A 21,258-nucleotide genomic window follows, 5' to 3' on the forward strand; every position below is an offset into this window, starting at 1 on the left:
ATGAGAAGCCACTGGTTTTCGTTTCTTTTTTAAATTCTACAGTGGCATATTTCTAGCATACAGCACAAGCCAAAAATCTTAATTTCAACTCTGGCTCCCAAAAGCAAGACACAATGCTGTCATTGAAAAAGGCCAGAGGAAACGCACGTCATTTACATATTCCAGCATCATTCACTTACTCAACTTTAGCACTACTGATGATGCTGTCACCCCATTTATTGCACCAGTGCTGAACCAGCTCTTTGGAAAAATCCTGGTTCCTTGAGCATCATCAGGAAGCAGCAAGGCATTGACACAAGGCAGAATGTTCCAGAAGCACTTACGTGCATAATACACGCAATTAGTGGGTATTTTGATGGAAAAGTACGTCATTAACTTAAATATCTCATGTCCCGTAATCTGGAAAAAGTAAAGTTGTCTTTGTGTGGTATGATGAACATTTTCTCCAGTACTATTCTTACAGCACCGTGCAATAACCTTGCTGTAGTCATAACAGAGATTGCTTCGAGGTGCCTAGCAAGAAGCAACACAGCCCTGCAAGAAATTGCTGCCGAGAAACGATGCTCGGGCAGCGTGTTACTCAGACACACGGTACCAGACCCAGGAGCAAAAATGCCTGTTGTCCACTGCCAGGTGCCAGCAGAGGAGCGTGCCCACAGTGCTGTGACGGCATGGCACAGCCCCATCCAGCAATGCCACGATGCCCAGGGCAGGCTGCTAAGCTCCTGGAGGGCTGAAGCTGCTGTGTGGTAGCACAAACTGGTGATCCAACGTGGTTTCTACTAACTGCAGCAAGAGGCAAACTTCTAACTCAGTGAGCAAGCTCCTGCTCCAGCAACATGCAGGGATCCTGGTCGCCCTGCCAGGCAGCTGCTGGCCTGCCCCAGTCCCAAGCTGGCTCACCAGGTCGCTCTGACACCCGAGCACACACAAAAGACCTGCCAGCTGCCACCCCACGTGCACGCTGACCTGGTAGGAACAATAAGCTATAAAACACAGCTGAACCTCAGCTAACAAATTCTTGTGAAGGAACCGATCGCCTTCAGTTCTCCTGCACCTTTCTCCAAGTTTTACTCTGAATTCATACATTCCTATGTGCCTCTCAAGAGGTTTTTGGTTAGTCTGGTTTTCCAAATCAAGACTCTTATTCTTTAAGTATGATATACCTTTTATAGTTTTTCCAGGGTACTCTGCAGTTTTGGAAGCAGCAACACAGCATCATCAAATTTTTAACTAGTGGCAGACTTGAATCCACACACACACAGAGTGCAAGCCAAAACAGCTCTCGTTTCTAACAGATAAAAAGGGAATGATGCTACAGCTACCAGGCAATAGTCATGAAAGATAGGAAGGCAATGGGTTCATCTTACAAAACAAATATAGCAGAGCAAACTCAACGTTTATGTTTAAGTTCACACTGTATTAACACTGTCTTTATGTGTGGGTGGCAGTGTTTTTTTGGCATAGTTACTAGATCCATATACAGGCGGCCGGTCGTAAGCCGGAAAGGTGCAGTAAAAAGGAATTAAAAATAAATAAAACTGTCTTTACCATGTGGCTCTTGTTCATTAGACTTTGGGCTGCTTCTTGCTCTGCGCTCTGGCTTCTTTACTCCTGGTGCCCCCCCGCCGCCTCCACTGCTTGCTCCATTGTGGCTCTTTGCATAACCATTATATACAGTTGTGCAGCTGCCTATATGGCTTTTGTAGATGGATGAAGGAGGACTATTCAGACGGTTTTGGCGATCGATCTGCCTGTCTTTGAGTTTTTTGTGCTGTGGTTTGCTGTACTGATCTTCCCTGGTAATATAGCTGGACATCCCATATAGTGGTATGATTTCTGAAACGAAAGAATTCGCCCACATTAAGTCAGAACAGCAACAAAATTCTTCAGAAAAGCAGATTCCTGACCATCTCCAAATTAAATACCAGAGTTTCCTTATCACTTTTACAACAAACCATTTATTTTTTCTTCTAAGAAAGCTCTTCTGCAGAACTGATGTATTTTTTTCATCATATTAAGTGTGCTCACTTGCTGATTGAGATTTTGTAATTCTTTGGATGAATGTGTATCTAAAAGTAAAATACAGTAATTGGGGCAATCAGATTTCAAGGAAAAGTCCAGGGAGACTAATGCTTTGGAAAAAAGCCTTCCTAAATTCATTAAGCAATCCAGCAGATTTTTCCCCAGAACTTGACTGGACAGAATAAGCTGAGATGCCCTGGTGTCCAGCTGCAATCGTGTCAGTCCCACCTGCCTGAGGAGAGGAATGGAAGTGCAGCCTGAAGTGAAAGCTTTGGGTTTTACAACGGGAGCTGAAAAAGATAAACTATCTAAAAAAGCTTGAAAAATACCACAGATATTACACACATACTTCAGATAAACATTAAATACGTTCCCCACCTCAATATGTTCTTTACAATCTTGCTAGACCCATTCATGCGTTATCACGAACACTTGTGCAGCAAGCAGGCATCCCACCCAGTATCAGTAGCCTTGTTTTAAGCTGAGATCACCGTGTGTCCTGTATTATAACTCTCCAAGTCGTTTCAACTAGCTAGATTCCTTCTTTTCTATTTCTCTGCTGTCTGGTCCTTTACCTTTCCTTTTCTGGTTACACGATCATATTTAGATTCTCACACCAACTACCTGGTTAAGAACAGCGTGATACAAATAAATACATTTCTGTTTATAGTACAAGCCATTGGGCAAGTGGGAAATGGTGGATTAATACTCATGAGTACAATAGTCACCACTTCAATTATTTTAGTGTCACAAGTATAGGTCATTCCAGCAAGGCAAACAAAGATTTATTTATTTTCTTAATTTATGTTTAAGTTGAAACAGCCTCTTACTATCCGAAGGCTATAGAAATATTCAACATCTACTTTGCTAGTAGCTGAAAGCCCTTGTGTTTACCTAACACGCTCCAATGCTTGCACACAACACTTTGTTAAACTCCCTGACAAAGTGCACTGCTCCTTTCTCAAGAGAAAAACTCCTCACCTGTTTATCTGATGGGCTGCAGTGGTACTTTCCCATTCCCTTCCCTCAGGAAAAGGAAGTTAACTATCAGCTGTAATGTCCATTCCCTTTTAGAAGTTGAGGTCTGTTGTTCAACAGAAACTTCAAAGATCAGCATCACTAGATACGTCTCTTTCTGCCTCTTCCTCCCCGTACCAAAAAAGCCTTACTTCTGGTGATAAGGCATTTGCATATTCTTTACAAAGTGTAATAACTCCATGTATTTTGGCAGTAAAATCATGAATCCAGAACTGATTTCCACGTTAAGCATCTCAAGTACCTTTGCTGATTACTTTTTTGGTTAATGCCCTCTTTCAGGTTACACCAAGACTTATTTCCAGGATGGAAGGGACACAACAGTGCTAGTTCAGCCAGAAACATGCTGCTTTCTCTCCTTTTATTGCCATTATTCACTTATGGCCTGATGAGGGTTGCCATGCTACCCTCTGGTATCAGACGCTGCTTTTTGGTGACTGACTGCCCAGTCTCAACCAGAACAACAATCAGCAAATGCCTGTTGTTTCTTGGAAAACCTCTGTGGCTGTGACCTGCTGGGGGGCAGAAAGCACACTGCTGCCAACAGGAAGCGGTATTCAGCTTTTCCCACTGGAAATGACTGTGGCAAGTCCTGCTCGGATCTAGCCCTCCTTTTCCACCCCCATTCCCAAGCCAGGACTGACAAATTTTGTCTTTGGCTTTTCTGTACAACGCTGCATCGTGACAACGCAGAACAATCAGCGTGACTCACCGCCCTCGTTTGGAACACAGGATGAGGATTGTTTCCACTGTATTTACAAATTAAGTTAAAATTGTCTTTGTGTCTGCAACCTAGAGTTGCAACATTGGATTGTCTTGCCTTGCTGGACTCGGGATGGTGACACACCCTGACACTTGAAGAAGAATCCCTGCAGGGAAAACCTCTCCCTAAATTCTCTAATCCATTTGCCACTCTTGGTTACACTACCCCTTAGATCCCCCTGAAAACAGGTGTGAAACGCCAGTACCTCCTCCCAACTCACCTTGTTCTCCGTATATTGTAGGGGGAAGATGATGCTGTGGGAAAAACTGTGGTGGCATGTCCCCGGGTCCAGTGACAGGAGGATAAAACGCTGTATGAGAGTTGTGAATGAAGTGGGGATGGTGCGCCAGGTACGGAGGTAAGTGGTGGGTGGGAGAGATGGCCGAGGGGTAGCTGGGCGGGTAACACTCCGGAGACTGCGGGGTAACCACCACCCTCCGAACGCCGGTGTTGTCTTCTATCACCTGCAAGGGAAGGCAGGGAAAGGAGCTCACGTTATGCAGCACAGTTTGCAAACAGCACTGGTCGTGGTTTGTTCTCCTGTTAGAAAATGGTTGGGCCTCCGGTTTATTCATAAGCACATTTCTAAAATTACTATCAGCACAAGCAACCATAGCGGTGATGTGGCTTTTTTTTGGAGGCACAGATAGCCACACTCATCACTGGGAGACTAATTATTGCCAGTGATAACTATGTGGGTAAGGGACAACATAAATACCCCGTGTTTAGAGAGCAAAGCAATTAAGAAAGGAATAGAAAGCACCAAAATAAGAGTACTCATTAGGACCAATCTTACCTTCTGCACATCAAATTCCTACTGCTGATTTGGACAGGGCTATTTGAGGGAGTACAGGGTAAGGAACAGCTGGAAATTAACTGGCATTGCTATTGTGTGTGCACAGAGCTGTAAGCTGCAGGAATGTGTTGTGTTGACACCCTTTTTCAAAAGACTCGCGCTGTTCACAACAGGTATCTGTTAAAAGCAAACCACAGGGTAGAAGTTTTCTTCTGCTAGAGAGCTCGTCTATATGTCCATGCAAATCTACCCTCAAATATGCATAGCTTGGCCCCGAAGACCATAGTCAAAGCATGTAAAAACAGATGTAGGAAGGTGGAAATGTGCTTAGGCTGAAAATAGTTTTTCAGCTTATATTTTTTCCAGAGCTGTATTTCTGGAGAACAGTCAACCAGCCCAATTTCGGTCCAGACCTACGAGCCAAGCTTTTCTTGAAGCTTATTCAAAAAAACCTCTGCCATTTCTGGAACTTCACAATACAGCCACATAGAACAGTTAATATTACTTTGATTCCATGTGTAGAAACGCATAAGGTAGAAAAACATGAAGGAAGCAATACTCTAGTTTCAGACAACCAACAGGCTGGTCACAAAATGTTTTTTCTAAACTGATTGATGACACACGGGGAATAAATAACGTATGGGATGTGTGAGAGAAGTGAACGGCACACCTTAGGGTCCCATCATTGGCAGCACAGACAAAAGGGCAAAGAACAAAGCTTGCTGACGTGTTGATGAAGACAACCCATGCTAAGGTTTTGGCAGGGGAAGTCTAGCACATTTTAAGCATCTGCCAGAAGATGCTGCCACTTTCAGCCGTTTGCCACCACATTTGCTGGAGACATCCAACCTCGCCAGCCGCATCAGCAGAAGAAAACCTGTGAAGGATTCCCACGCCCCACTGACTCCAGTAACGTCATCGTGTCTTAGCCGAAACCACAAGAAATCATTTACGCTGATATACCCTGAGCTGAAGCAATCGTGGCATGGGCACACAATTGTTTCTGCTGACTCTTGCAGGGTGACGAGCCTTGTTTAATACACAGTGCCAGAGCCGTGAGCAGCAATGCTCCAGCAAACACAAGCCCATGTCTCAGGCATCATCTGAGCAATTTGCACAGGGTAAGACTCAACCAGCATTAGCTGACCCAGTTCTTCACTGACGCCTGTTGTGTCCCAGGGCTATGTGAATTTATGCCGGTCAGCTACGGGCTGAGACCACAGACATGGACACTCTGAGGGCTAGCTGGCTTCCTTACAGAAGGAAATTTTCTCCAGAAAGCCATTCAGTCACTTGTAATTGATGTTTCACATTAAAAAATGCGTTGCTCGCTATGCCGAATAACCAGAATAGGAATTGTTTAGCTTAAAGTACTTTTCCTAACTTCTAACTTTACAACCTAAGCTAGCAATTTGTCATCTCCTAGCTTTAAATTTCAAAGATGCTGAAGAGTCCTCAAAAGACAGCTGAATGCCAGTGACAGACCAGCACTCCATTTTGCCCGCTGAGTTTTCAGGCCTCTGATCTCCCTTACCAGGTTCTGCTCAACCTCCACTGCCCTCGTCCATGTATCGGGGCTGCACTCCAATTCAGAGAATGGGGCAATCTGTACTTACTGAAAAGTAAAGCAATTTATTTAAGACTCTGTATGAAAATGCAGAAACCCTCTCAGACTTTCATCATCTCCTAACTTAGCTGAGATAGCACAGTTCCTGCATTCTGACCTGTGAAGTTTTCGTCCTGGCTTGCACCAGGCTAAGCCCCAGAGATGATTTCGGTGTTCCAGAGAGGTTCAAGCCCCTATCTGTGCATCTAGAGCAGACTACATATGGATTCTGTGACCTAGATGAAAGATGAATATGTTAAAAAGCAGACTTAGACAGAAAGCCTGTACTGTGTAGCAGTACCTCATGTAAACCGATACTTGAATTATTATAATTTCTCTTCCTGAAGTATCTTCTAGAAAGCAGGGAGGAAGCCTCAAAGCCTCTTTGATGGCCTTTTTGATGAAATTCTGCTGCTGCTGAAGCTGCAGAACATCAGCAGCAGTGAGAGAAAAGCCAGAGAGCCGGGGATGAGCCAGCCTTCCAAATGACTTTCGTCAAGAAGCTGAGAGACTGATGTCTTTTGTTTCCTCCAGGCCACAAATGCTTACGGCATGCTTATTACTTCATGTGCATGTGTTCCAGTGAACACAGAGACACAGGGGATCTTGCAAGAAGCTACTTTATTTCCTTGCCCTACAGGACATTTCCTCTCTAAACTAGGATTTATAGATAGATATGTAAATTTCTGAAGATTCGCATTCAACCTTTAAATATGATATTCTGTCCTTAACAGGTCATAAAACTGGCAATCCAATGGATTAGGTTTTATATGCATTAAGTAACTAGAAAACCAGGACTGGTTAAGAATGCAGATACCTCTTGATTTATAAAACCTGCAGTGTGTAAATTTTAGCAGCACCATTCTGGGAGATGACACTTTTTCCATTTATCAAATACAGAGTAAATGAGTTTTCAACTATTAACGTAAATAACATAACTTAGCAGAGGGCTTAAAACTTTGCTACTTAAAGAAGAAATTTGCAGTTCTTTGCATCTGCTTCAAACGGTGTCATGAAGACCATAAATTTGTCAGGAAACACACTGCCTACCAAGCTGCCTCTAAGTCAGTGCCCAGAAGCAATGCTGAGGTCTCCAGATATAACTGCAGTATTCAAAGTAATTGTTAGTATTAATTTTAGCAGTTTGCATCTACAGAAAGCAAGTATTTCTGAGCATTTGGCACTTAGAGCCAAATTGTCATTATTTTGTGTTCTTCAAACAGTTACTAGTTAAATTGTCTTTTGCAATTATTCTTTTTGTGCTTGCTGGTGTAACAGGCACGCCACTTCAATGAAAGTACTATTATAGTGTAGTTCTGTGCGGTTATTGCCATATTTTCAGAAGCCTAATTACTAAGTTGGGTGCATGATCTTTAAGGAGAACCTGGATGAACATCTCTCCTACACAATAAAGTTGCCTCCCCTGTTGGTTGCCGTGTTTTGAGGATAGTATTTTTAATATTATTTGTTTTACATTAAATATCTCACCGTAGCAATGTAAACTCCATCTAAATGAGATAATTCACATCTTCTAAGTATATCACTCCTCCACGTTCTCTACTTTTCTTCACTGAAACTTAGTGTTACATCCCCCGGAAACATACAGGCAGGTTCATTTTGTAAAGGTAAGCTGTACCGGTGTTTTCCTAAATTCTGGTTAAAGGAATACAATCATCGTCTTCTGTAATGCACACATCGACTGAACGGGCACAGTGCAGCAATATGGAATACATCTCCACTGCCTTTCAAAAAACTATTCTTATTTCATTAAACCTAGTGTGCAAGCTTCAGCAAGGACATCTGGAGCATGGCCACTGGGCGGACCATGACCAGTACTTCGGGAATTTCATAAACTAAGTTGAACCTTCGCTCATAAATCAATCTGTACCAGAAAACAGTACAGAATGAGCTCATCTGCAAGGAACTCAGATGTCAACAATTTATTTATTCACTTAATTTTTTAAGGATGCCAATCCAAGATCATGCCAGTTCCGACAAGTTTGGCGTCGCTACCTTTGTCATCCATTGAGTACAAACACCAGCGTTACATCTGCACCTTCAACTTGGAAAGCATGGGCAAACATCCATAACAATGGAAAAAACACTAGCATATTTTAAATCTAGAATGATACACATTTCCAGGGCCAGTAGTCTTGAACTGAAAAGGCTCATCTCTTTATGGCTCGCTGTGTTAAGTATGAGATCTGCAAAACCCTCCTGAGGTTCAGTGTTAGCGAGGATCATCTTGTTCAAGGGTGACTCGACTGATCGCAGCCCCCAACATACAAAGAGCAGCTCTGTGAGCACTAAGCCATACAGAAACAGAGCCTGTGGCTAAAAGCTTATGCTAGATGAATTCAGTTTGGATGAGAATACTTCCCAGTGCAGAGAATCAGTGAATCATTAAGGTTGGAAAAGCCCTCCAAGACCATCTGGTCCAACCATCCCCCTGCCACCAATATCAGCCGCTAAACCATGCCCCTAAGCACCACGTGAGAATTTACCAGAAACCAAATCCTGAGGTTGTGATGGATTTTCTACCACTTCAAATGTCATTTAAAGACTTCCCTCCTTCTAGAAGTCACGGTCTGCTTCCATCAATGCCGTGTGCTCGATGCAGGAATGCCGAGCCGCAGGACGATGGCTCGAGCTGCGCAGTGGAGCCCATGCGACCCCGGCGCTGCCTCCTGACCAGAGCAGCCTTATCAGCACTGTGCACACTTCACACTCGGATCACTCCCTGAGTGCTTTAGCCTTAAAATATCTGCGGCGGAGACTGCATATTAACAACTCCGTAAATAAAACCAAAAGTGGAGTTTCATGCCAACTTTTCATGTCCAACTACATATGAGTAATTCCTCAAACTCCGTGGAATTACTCCAGATTTACTTAAGTGCGAGCAGTCCTCAGCCAATAGCCCTAAGCAAGCAAGTTCACGATCATGGCTTTTGATATGATATTTCCATTTTTCAAGTTCCCATCAGAACACCCCAAATCCCCCTTCCCTCCTCCCTAACACACACCGTGAAAAGCAGAAATAAAAATGCAGGAGGATGTCCCCAAATTTGGATGCTCAGCATCCAAATGATGACCTTAACCTTTGGTCTGTGCTGATGTGGGGAGGCCGGAGTGCCCCGGGAGCCAGGAGGAGGCACTGGGCCGCCAGCCCGAGGGAAGGCAGCCTCACACCCACGTCCCAGCACAGGGCTTGCTCCCTGCCTGCCTCGCCGTGCAGCAGGGAAGCAGCTCCATCCGCAGCTCAGAGCCAGGCCTGGGATTAGGAGCTTGTGCCCAGCTCCTGGCATGCCATAGGAGTTGCTCCCTTCTCTTCCACAATTCAACAGCTACAGCCAAAGTCGTTGATGTCGCACTAATTTAATACAAATTTCTCTACATTGCCAGCTTCCACGACTGACTTGTACAGCAGCAATACTGTCTACCTACAGCACAGTAGGGAACTTTTTCTCTTCTGCATTTTATTAACCCTTATGCGACAAATATTTGCAGAGATATCCACTCTGATACCATAGTTCATACCTGCCTGAGGTGCACAGAGCTTTGCTCAAAAGCAAATGCAGAGTAAGTGGCTGCACTTTGCCTGCCTTTGAAAGAAAAACCATCCCATGGAAGATCTGTATGGGGTGTGTGTATTTGCTTTCTACTGTTTTTTTCCACCCTGGCAAAGCCTCATCATCAAAAACATCTCCGTAACTTCATCAAACCCAGCTTCCAATCATGACTACTAATATGGTCCTTGAAGTCTAGAAATAGAATCGATCTCCATTTCCGCCAGCTTCCGACAGAGCTGATCTCGCAGGGCACGCAGCCTCCTGCCAGCTCCCTTTGCTGATCACTTCCACAGTACCAAAGAGGTACCGATGTATCATTCTAACTAATATAAAATTTAAGGCTAATGCTCACAGTTCAAACAGGCTTGGCATAGCAAAACGGAAAAAAGATTTCATGTCTTTTCTGAATAGCACTGCTACTTCTCCGCTGGGGTATCTGCTTTCTGCCTACACGCTTTGGGGACAAATCAAACTAAAAATCAAACGTGTTTTGATTCATATCTCAGAGAGCTTTAATTTGCTTTTTTATAGCCTTTCCCATGCCACTCTAAATTGAAGTTGTGCTCTTATTGTTCATCATGAAATGGTGCTTTAAACTATGAGACAACAAAGCAACAAGAGCAAATAAGGCACGAAGATTTTATTACAATAAGAACTAATTTGATTACTACACACTTTCAACTATTATTTAATATGAAGCAATCTGAAAGGCAAGAGGTTCACTCTCCACACAGCAGAACATGCACTCTGCTGCTGAAAAGCACCAAATACAGTTTTCTCCTAAACTTTACAGCATATTTCCAGTTACATGGATTTCTTTTTTCCAAAGGAGGCTTTTTTTTTTTTATTGGTTAAGAAACTACTTAAAGGTTTATTTAGTGGGACTATTAGGGTGAATCACAAAAAGCAGACAAGAGGAACCAAGTTCAGACAAAGGTACAGCTGTAAGACTTCGATCGCGTGGTTGAAAGCATTTCAGCCATACTCAGCCACTTGTCTTAGTACAGGAACTGAGAGGTCTAAGCACTTTAATAACAAAAAGGTGTTAAAGTTATTTCATAGGAAGAGCAAATCCTTTAAAAAATAAAACCAAATGGGTTCTCATCTATTAAAACATGAGGAACAGAGAAGTCAGCCTGCAGTACAAGTCCTGTACGTTGTTGTAGGCACCACTCTGAAGAGGAGCCCCATGTGCTATGAAACACGCACGGGGAGTAAACACAATTTCACTGTTCCACCTCTAAGATCACCTAGTCCAACCTTTAACCTAGCACTGCCAAGTCACCATGTCACTAAGCTCTACATCTACACATTTTTTGAAGACCTCCGGAGGGATGGCGTGACTTAGCTGCTTCCCCGGGCAGCACTCCTTCCACCTGCTGGATACAGAGCAAAGCAAAACCATGCTTCCTTCTTGCAGCTGCTACTCAAACATCCAGGAGCAGCCAAAATACAAGACAATCTCCCAGCTATGCATTCAAATGGAGGTGCACTCTAGGAATCCTGCAGAGGTTCTTAGAATTTCGGCATTTCTCATACGCTGTAGTCGTCCCTTGGATATCTGCACAATGTGGGCTCTCTGTTAAATTAGGTGAGCCCATGACGAGCACTAAAAGCATTGCAAATGCTGTCTCAAGGTGCAACCAGCTAGGGGCAGGCTGGGAGCAGGCACCCTGCTGTCCTACGTGTGCTTGCTCCTAGCCCAGGGTCCAGCCTTCGGCTGAGCCTTTCAGGCTATGCTTTTTAAGAGACAGAAGGTTAACAACGTCCTCCGTACTTGAGGCATGTTTTCACTGAGGCGAGTTAAAATACCACAGAGTGATTGCAGTATTTTGTGGGATTTCAGCATGACGCCATCCACAATTTTTCAGAATTAGACAACCTCACATGTTTCTTGGGGAGGGGAAGGGATTCCAGGACACCATACATTTTCTGCTTAACGAGATGTCAAAATGTATGCATCCAAAGCTCTTATGTTATCCATCAATGAGATATGAAATGCTTTGCATATTTTTAATAAAACTCTCGGTCTAGTACACAGCTCAATGAAACCGAAAAAATGATCAGACTTATTGTATTATTTGCACTTCCTCTGCTTTTTTTTTTTTTTTTTTTAAACTATAGAAAGCCTCTAAGCTTTGCAGAAGATGAAAGGAGAAAAAATGATCAGGTCATCTAAAGTAGCTGCTCAAGAGCTCTAAAACCTAACACCTTTGTAAAAAGCTTTTTCCACCTCTTTTCCATAAATACAAAATAGACAATTAGATCATACATAGCGTATGCAAATGCACATGTATGCTCGTGTTCAAATATGTGTGTACTGTCAGTAAAGAGGAAGACTATGAAAAGGTATAACTTTCACTAATATTTCTAAATTACACTTCAACCAAGTAGACTTCTCTATATGATCAATGCTATTGCTTTTATCTACACTTTAATTCTTCCAGAAGCATACCTGTGAGATATAACCGGGAGGCACATGAATAGGGGGAATGGATCCATTGGGTGACATCATGGGAACCTCCGCTGGCCCTAATAAAAAAGGAGAAAAAAAGATTTATTTTTCAGTTAAAAGAAATTGCACAATTGCTAAAAAAAAAAAAAAAGGTTAAAAATAGATTTATTTTAGAAGCCTACAATAACAAAATGATCAGCTCCAGTCATTTCTGGTGTGTGGAAAATGCCTTGTGCCATCACACTGAGAATAAGATCATTGTTCAATGACTTTAACATATATTCTGCTGAAATAATATTTTCATCATAAAACAGCTAAAACACAGGCTTTATATTACCCACTGATCAACTTATACTGCATTAAGCAGTAACACAATATGTCCTTTAGCAGCCCACAATTCCTATATTGAAATCTGGTTAAGTTATTCTTGCTGAAGGCATGGAAGCTCAGAACAAAGCAGAAACTGTGCGGCCTGGAATTAGGCAGCTCCCAAGGAAAGCGTCCAATTGTACCAAAAATCACATATGCGAAAAGCTATCTATCTATTTAAGAATGCACAAAGACCAAATTCATTATCTCAGCTATTCAGACTAACCTTGGAATGTGGTTATACAAGCAAGAAGCTTATGGTTTCCACTCCGAAATCCAGCCCTGAGCGTGCCAGTTCCCTTTGGAGGCACTGAGTACAAGTATAACAAAGCAAGTGCCATAATCATTCAACTTTGCAAACACAGCCTCACAGCTACAAGAAAGCGTCCAGATAAAATGGAAACAGTTGACTCAGTTGCCGGTTGATTTAGCCATTAAAACCAGAAACATCACCCAGAACAGTCAATAAAACGAAACCCCCAAGCACCAGACAGATGTTTGCTGTGAGAATTTACTGTTTTGAAAAGTTAATTTAATTACTTTCTTATTACGCATGCAAATGTTTATACTAATCCGTTCATCTAGCATTTGCCACAGCCTGTGAAAACATCCATGGTCAAACTCTTAAGAAGAGCTCAGGGAGAGCTCTGCGCTTTGTAACCGTGAATGGAATTTTAGTTTTGACCAATACTATAAAAAAAAAAACCACAACCTTCTTGGACGTCCTTCTCGGACATCAGGCATCTCCAAATTATTCTAGAAAAGGAAGCCAAGAGGCTCCAGCCACATGTGGGATGTCACGGCTGGGGCTTTGCCTATCAGCACAGCAGTGACCGCTCCAAACGCCCAGACAGGTCCAGTGAAATCTCCAGAAACAAAGCGAGCCACGGCTTGTTTTCTGGTATCAGCAAAACCAGTCTGCATTAAAGGACAGAGAAGCTGTCCCCTATCCACGTGTATCTTTGTAGTCTTCAGGCTGTGCACAGCACAGCGAGCAGCTCTCTCCTCACCCTCGCAAAGCACACGCTGCGCACAGGAACCCACCTGTGCCATTTGCATCTCTCTGATGCTGGCTCATTTTCTCTACCCGGTTATTTATAGCCTGATCAGCACATATGGTTTCTACCAGTCACAACTACATTTGAAATATGATAATTTATCAAGTGTATTAAGCACGTGAAAACTCCTGAAGTTTATATTTTTATTCTTTCAGAAGTCATTACAAGCATGTGGTTCTGCTGCTCTTAAGGCTTTCCTGCACTTAACTACGTAGGGAACTTCACCCATACTACAGCCCCACTAGGAAAAAAAGGCTTTATTACTCCTTCTTCTTTTTTTTCCCACCTCATTCTATAGCCCTTTCAATGTTGTCTCCCCAGATAAAGCTCCCGTAGTCAACAATTTCAGTAGGCATGGAAAAAACCAACAGCATGAGCAGCAAGCAATTACTGGCGGGGTGAAGTTATCGGTTAAATGGCTCTGTTTAAACCCATAAAAAAATATGAAGTGACAATTGGTTCAGAGGGAGCTTTTCAGAAGTAGTATTTGAGTAAATGTATTTTTCCTATCAGAAAAAATCTTTACAAATCTCTGTTGAGGAATGCGTTTTTATACTTCCCTCTGAACCTCTGGTTCCACACACTGCCAAGTTTCACGCCGCCGTTAGTTGGGCAATACACAGCCACACATAACAGCCCACATGGGCACACACAAGACAACACTTTGTCATGGGAGTTCAAAACACACGACATTATCAAGTGCTGGTCAGTTCCTCAGGATGAAACGTGCCTGAGAATGGGTGAGATGGATGATTAGCATTGTTACACAACCCATTCCTTCTCAGGGGTTTCTCAAACCTGAAAAACTGAGAGAAAAGCATCTTCGTAAGATGAAAAAAATGAACCCAACATTTAAGTAGAACAATTCAGATGTTACTACAAGTGGATAATACCTAAGAGAATAAAGCCTTTAATCTGTTTCAAGCCCACACCAAAATTCTGTCTACATATGGTCACCACTGCCCTAGCTGGTCTCTCTCAAAAATACGTTGGAAATACATTCCAAAATGGAAGAGTTTTGGAATTTCTACGTATAGATCAGCTAGTCACTATACGACAACTAACTTGAGAATCACTTAACTCGGCACAGCTCATCATCTGTCCTGCAAAATCTTTTGCCAATTGCTCATATGGAGTAGCAATCTACTGGCAGGAAGAAATCAAACTCCCACACTGATACTGTTGACTGTAACACTTCCATTCCAATAAAAAAAGATTGTGTTTTATCATCAAAACGTGCACCATGCAAGATGATCCTTAACCTTGCGCACGACCCACAAACTGTTAAAGTCATTTGGATAACAGGTTTTAAAAGAATGACAGCCTAGTGATTTGCAGTGAGGTTTTGTTTCCAGTGCTTTGATTTCAAGGCTAGCCAAATGACTTTAGCATACATTATTTCATCTCTCTCATCAATGGTATCAAAACAACTTCAAGTGGCAGTGCGTAATATACAGGGCCCATCTCTGTGGCACGACAAGACTCAGAATTACTAAAGATTGTTCTTGCAGTGAGACCACTCCCCACTTCCCCGTTTAACGTTAAAACAAAATCAAACCATTTTTTGTGGTGGTGGTGGTGAGGGTGCTTTATTTATTTATAATTTGTTTAATATGTTTAACTGTTAAAAAGTAAATATTTAGAAAAGGATGTTCCTCAATTAGTTATAGGAAGGATATAAGTTTCCCCTAGGGTATTTTAGAGCCTTGCAAGTTTTAATTGAAGCTCATGGTTCAACACAAACTTTAACTGACCTGAGGAAAAGTCATTCTGCTCTGACCTGGGTGCTGTACACTGCAATGAGCTTGCTTTAACAGTTTTTGAGCCTGTTAACAAACGAAGGCTGTCTCCTGAGTTCACAATGAAACCGAGCCAGAAGAGATTTGGCCACCTCTGCTCACAAAGCCAGAGTCCAAATTCCACTCTGAGCTCCAACATCGTAAACAGAGAGCACCTCCACCAGCTGCTGGAGGGCTGGCTGCCTCCGAAACGCAGGTGCAAGGAACCCCTTGCCCTGCTCGGCAGCTCGCGGGCTGCAGGCGCTGGAGTCTCCCCAGGCCAGGGACAGAGCACGCTTCGCCCGAACCGTGAGAGCATCAAGGGTTCATTTTCCCAGCACATTTGTAATCAAGGGACAGCACAAGAGCAACTCAGCTTCATAGCGTGGCAGAGCTAATTAATAGTTTGATGCCTTGGTGAGAGCCTGTCCTCCTCCTACAGCTACACGCTGCCTCCTCGCTGCTGCTCTGCCACTCAGCTCGCGGTGTGGGAGCTAAATATTGTGACCATTTCTAGATGACAAAAACATTTACCAAATCTCTGGCTTAAAAAAAAAAAAAAAGGAAAAAGAAAAAAGAAAAAACCAGCTGCACATCCAGTACAACAAAAATAACAATTACTCTATTCCTTCTTGTACTGCGGCATTTTATATGAAGCTGCAGATGAACCCAAGTCTACCTCAATTTTCTTCCTTGTACTGACCCTGCCAAGGAGGCTGCTCTGCCATGGGGACTGCCAGCTCTTTTGTCCCTTTTGATTCTTTCGGGAATCATGTCACAATCTGCTTGAGGAATTTTTGCCCTAAGGTTTTCAAGGCTAACTACAGCCTCAGTTTCAGTCCACGACACTTGCAAAATTCTTGTATAAAAGCAGTTTTGTAATCAGTATTGTTTTGCTCTTTTTTTCTGAGCGACCTTTTATGGATACATTAAAGGTTTCTTTAGCTTAATTAGTTTTCTTCTTTTAATTACAGAAGCCAAAATCTGTCATTTCAATTCCTCTGGCTGTAGCAATGCATCTTGCCTGTTTCTTCCTTTCCACGCAACATTATAGGGCAAAGAGGTCATTGCACTTCACTGTTTTCCTTTCCTGACTGCTACAGATAAATGCATTGAATTTCTCTCTTGCTAAACCATGTCCACTGCAGAATATCATTCACATCCAGTTCCAGCCCCCACGTTTTACTAGATGTTTGCACTGCCCATGCTGCAGACCTTGTTCCTAAGACCCAAACCCCTCCTGGATTCAGGATGAAGTTCACATCCTGACCAATTACTGAAAGCTGAAGTTCATGAACAGCTCAGCGAAATCTCAGCACTGTTTATAGCAAATATGTACTGACCTACAATTTCATCCTATAACATCCACATTAGCACAGAAACTATATGAGATAGAGTAATTTGGGCAGGGCTTTACTTTGAAATTGAAGAATCTTCTACATTTTACTACAATGAACCTACTGCACCCGTTAAGCAGAAAATGAAACCCAGGCAGGTAAATGCCCTCCCTGTATTTTATAGAGCTTAACAGTTATAATTAATCCATGGAAAACCGCTATGTTCACAGCAAAACTGGTACCGTGACTTTCAACACACAGGGTGCATCTCAGGAAGTGAATCTGTTGAGCAAGAGCTGTGACCGAATGAAAAGGAAAGATAATTAAAGGGCAAATTGGCCTGCTTTGCTAAAACAAATGACCCAGGCCTCGCTGCCCTTGGCAGGGACCCAGGGTTCTGCATTTTCACATGGCCGAGCAGCTGTTCCGGAACAATTTCCTCAATGAAATAAGCACAAACAGGCTCCCTTTCACTGTCAGGCACACACGGCTTCCCTTCCCACTTGGTTATTCTCAAAGCACCCAAATCAGGTGGTGACACTGAAAACAACAAGCTCCACAGGCCTGTCCCCCCCCTCACAGCAGTGGTGCTGAGCGCTCTGCCCGGCCTGCAGGCCACACAGCAAACCTGCTCACTAAGCACAGGTGGCCACGAGCGTGTCAGATCCCTTTATAGAGTCCTACACCTTTCAAGCAGCATCTCAAGAGTTTCCACCTATAAATATCACCATAGCTTTGAGGTGCAGCCCCTCCTAGCCAGGAGCTAGCTCGGATGCTATAGATGCTACTTGCCAGGCCGTGGCGGTGACGGCTGAAACCCTGCACGCCCTCCAGCTGTGATATGAACATTTTCATCCATTAAAATAGGTATAACGGGTTTTAGGAAGATAGTGGTACCATTTACTTACTCTACTCACATGTGGTTAAAGGCAGTGGAAGAGTCAACTCCCATGTGCCTGCTGAAGTTACTAAGACACGGGGTCGTAAGTCTGCTGTGACCAAGACCAGAATATTTTGTTCCTAGATGAGAACAAATTTGTGGACTGAAACTACTCCTCGTTAGGGACAAAAGAAGGAGCAGCTTTTACAAGATTAAGTGCCTGAGGGGGTAAAATGACAGCTGTTCAAAAACCTTTGGAGAGGTCTGGAATGCCGGAAAAATCCCAGCTATGCTGCATTCAACCTACTGGAGGTGGAGCAGGGGAAGGTACAGAAAGACCAGTATCAAACGCAGGGTTAGTGAAAGCACCCAGAGTTTGGCCATCGCCAGGGGGCTCATACACAAAGGCAGCTGCATATAGGAAGTTTCAAACTGCTTATGCATAGGTATTTGTCCATTTTCTCAAGACAACCTCATCAGCAGTTAAGGAGATGAATAAAAGGCTGCCTAGTACATGCTTGTAGCATTTCTCAGATTGCCAAAGCTGCTAAACAATTTTCCGTGATTAATTAGGGGGCAGAAGAGGGGATCTTGTTCGCGTGCATGGATTTTGGATCCAACATCAAATGACTTCAAATAAATGTGCGCGAAACATCGAAAATTAATATCAGGCTGAAGCCTGCTGCATCTGCACAGCTTAACCATTGAACAGTTACCTCAATCTGTACGTGCAAACACAGACATTAACAGGGGAGGTTGAATACTTTTGTGTAGGGCAACTACACTCCTTAAACTCCTCTGCAACTTCCATGGCCCCCTCCTCCCACCTTTATTTTTTTCTCAATATGCTTTCTAAATCTTGTGACTATTAGGAGTTACAAATTATAACAATCCTTTACGCATCCCCCTACGCAAATTACCAAATTAATTTGTCAGAAGCATACCAAAAATCAAGTTTAAAAACAAAATGGTCCCTCATAGTTTCAGTGTATTATTGTTACTACCATTAAAGAGTGAATCATGTAGCTATGAACTACACGCATAGCACTTGGATCTTACAGGACTTGGACTGCTGTTTTCAACATGTGTAGACACACTTACTCAACCAAATATCAAATTAAAATGCTCAGAAACGTGTGCCAAAAGCAGACAGCTCACAGAGCTTTTTCTGGCTTATTTACATGACAGCACCTTTGCTGTTTACACTGGAGACTCTTAGAAGTGGTTTATTTTACCTGTGTTAGCCACTTGACCTGCTCCACACGGAGGGAGGCTCAAGTACGTTAGACTTGTAGGTAAACAACTGCACTTTATTCTTTAAAGCAAGAATCACGAGATTTCTATGCAACAATTTTGCTGTGTGTGTCTCCCAGATGTGGTATTCTAATTTGGGGCATATTCTAGAAATACTAAAGTAACTCATAAGAACGAGAAATGAGCTCCAGCGTATCAGTTGCACTGAACATGCTGTGCCTAAAGCTACCGCACTACCCCAAGCTGCTATGCAGAGGCAGTATCACGTCTAAATTTGAAGGGGAAGCTAGTTCAAATATTCATTTTCATCCCTCACAAAGGTATGAATTACTAAATTTCCAAACATCAAATGGCTGATGTTTCAAACATGAAATGTGTGCTGTTATTTTGAGATACTCATCCTGAGCGTGAAGGGCTGTCCCACTTGTCCTCCTGGGGACAAGCACTTGGTCCACATGCAGCCACCCCACGCTGGTGCAGGAGCCAGCAGCAGTGACAACAAGAAGCTTTTGAAGTACAAAGATCATCAAAATGTTCATAAAAGGTTAGACAAGTATACATACTCTGCCACAGAGAGTTGGTGAAGATGACTTCTTCAGGTCTCTTGCTATTCTACATTCCCAGGTGGGTTTTCTTTGTTCCTTTTTATTATTATTATTATTATTTTTTTAATTGGCCCATATATTCTTGTAGAGTTTCAATTTAGGGACAAATTAATATTTTTGAGTGGATTTTTTTTTTAAATAGAACCAGAACATTTTGCTGCCCTAATCCGAATAAACAAGTCAGATTCTTTTGCTAAAATAAACCTTTTCTGCTGGTTGGCTCATCAGCCGCTACTGCAAAAACACTTGCAAAGAGTATGTTGCAATACTTCAAGCATTGAAAATAAGCATACTCCCATGGCAATTCACCAGATGGGTTACAGATTGTAAATCATAGATGTCTAGACTAAAACACAAGAGACAAACATCTGTCTAAAATCAGTTAGCTTGAATGGCAAATACTGTTAAATAAATTAGGACTACTTTGGAAACAAAGAGAAGAAACAACTACGTTGAAAACATCTGAAATTAATCCATTAGCACACAAGCCACAACACAATAACCTGAAACTGTAGGGACATTCATTATGTGATGAATATGAGCCCAAGATGACGTCCTGACATCTGAAGCAGGAACACAAAAGCGTTTCTTTGACCCAGCCCCAAGCTCCCCCAGCAGGGCTCACGGAGCTCTCCCCGAACATCTGCGTGGAGCGCGGTTGTTATTCTCCTCACTCCACGAGTCAAACTGAGACAAAGGAACGAAACGACTGGTTCAGGGTCACACAGGAAGTCTGTGGGAACGCAACTGGACACGAATCGAGGACACGGTGTAAGTCATAAGACAACACTTAAGACTGAACCAGTCTTGGGACTTTTAGATGGGTAAGGGATCTCTTATGGCACAGAAATGGGTATCTCATGATCTATTTAGAGAAGAAAGGTCCTCTTCAGATCTGCTGCCCTTTTTCTTCCTTTGCATACCTATTTGTTTTATGCTAGAAACACAAGCAGGGCGAGATGAAGAGAAGTTGCACGGAAAACTGCAGCCTGCCCTTCGCAGGGCGGTCTGAGACACGCAGAGCATGAAGCTGAATTCAAAGACAGGGAAACTCATCAACAAACTGTGGGCAATCCAGACAAAAGATGAGCCCCCACTCAGCATCAGGCTTCCCTTTGGGATCAAAACTCTCACGTTTCAAGTTTCTGCAGTGCCACAGCTTTGAACAGCGAAGGATCAACACCTTCTGGCTGCACCCACAGAGAACTTCCCCAGACCCGTACACCCACCACGCAACCCCTCGCCTCACCATTAGGGAGCGGATGTTGAATGAAAACAGTTTGATTTCTACACCAATCATTAACAACATTGCCATTTACATACCATACAGCACTATTTGCCTGGTATCGATGGAGATTATTTATTTATAGAAGGACAAACACCAAGCCAGGAGAGCATCACAAGGGATGGAAGTTCAGCTATGGGCATTACTTTGCCTTTGCTCTTTTCCAACAGCTTTTCAGTACATTCCAATGATGTAAATGATTTTTTGGGGGGTGTGTGCCTGTGTTAGTTTTCTGGCACATTTACGAAGTGGCATTCGCTTGCAGGAAGTTTTGTTCTGTCACAGGTTTCTACAAGTGCTAAACAATCAGCTTTGAGTGCGACTTTCATTAAAGATAATGATAATTATACAACATCAGTTTTCTGCGGCAGCAAAAGAAGATGCTCCAATTATTCATAATATAATTATTACATTTCCATGGCAACTCCAGAATGACTGTACAG

The 21,258-nt window shown here is 42.8% G+C and overlaps 1 protein-coding gene across 1 annotated transcript in view; it reads right to left on the bottom strand.

Moving 5' to 3' along the window:
• Positions 1–21,258, bottom strand: part of FNDC3B (fibronectin type III domain containing 3B) — a 172,880-nt gene that overhangs the window by 81,744 nt on the left and 69,878 nt on the right. Inside the window, exons 4-6 of the mRNA XM_032193066.1 lie at positions 12,250–12,326; positions 4,044–4,287; positions 1,552–1,839 (exon numbers count right to left, since the gene is read on the bottom strand). Of these exons, the coding sequence (XP_032048957.1) occupies positions 1,552–1,839; positions 4,044–4,287; positions 12,250–12,326 (609 nt within the window). The remainder of the gene's footprint in view (positions 1–1,551; positions 1,840–4,043; positions 4,288–12,249; positions 12,327–21,258) is intronic.

The sequence above is a fragment of the Aythya fuligula genome, chromosome 9 (assembly GCF_009819795.1).
Source record: "Aythya fuligula isolate bAytFul2 chromosome 9, bAytFul2.pri, whole genome shotgun sequence".
Classification (NCBI taxonomy): domain Eukaryota; kingdom Metazoa; phylum Chordata; class Aves; order Anseriformes; family Anatidae; genus Aythya; species Aythya fuligula.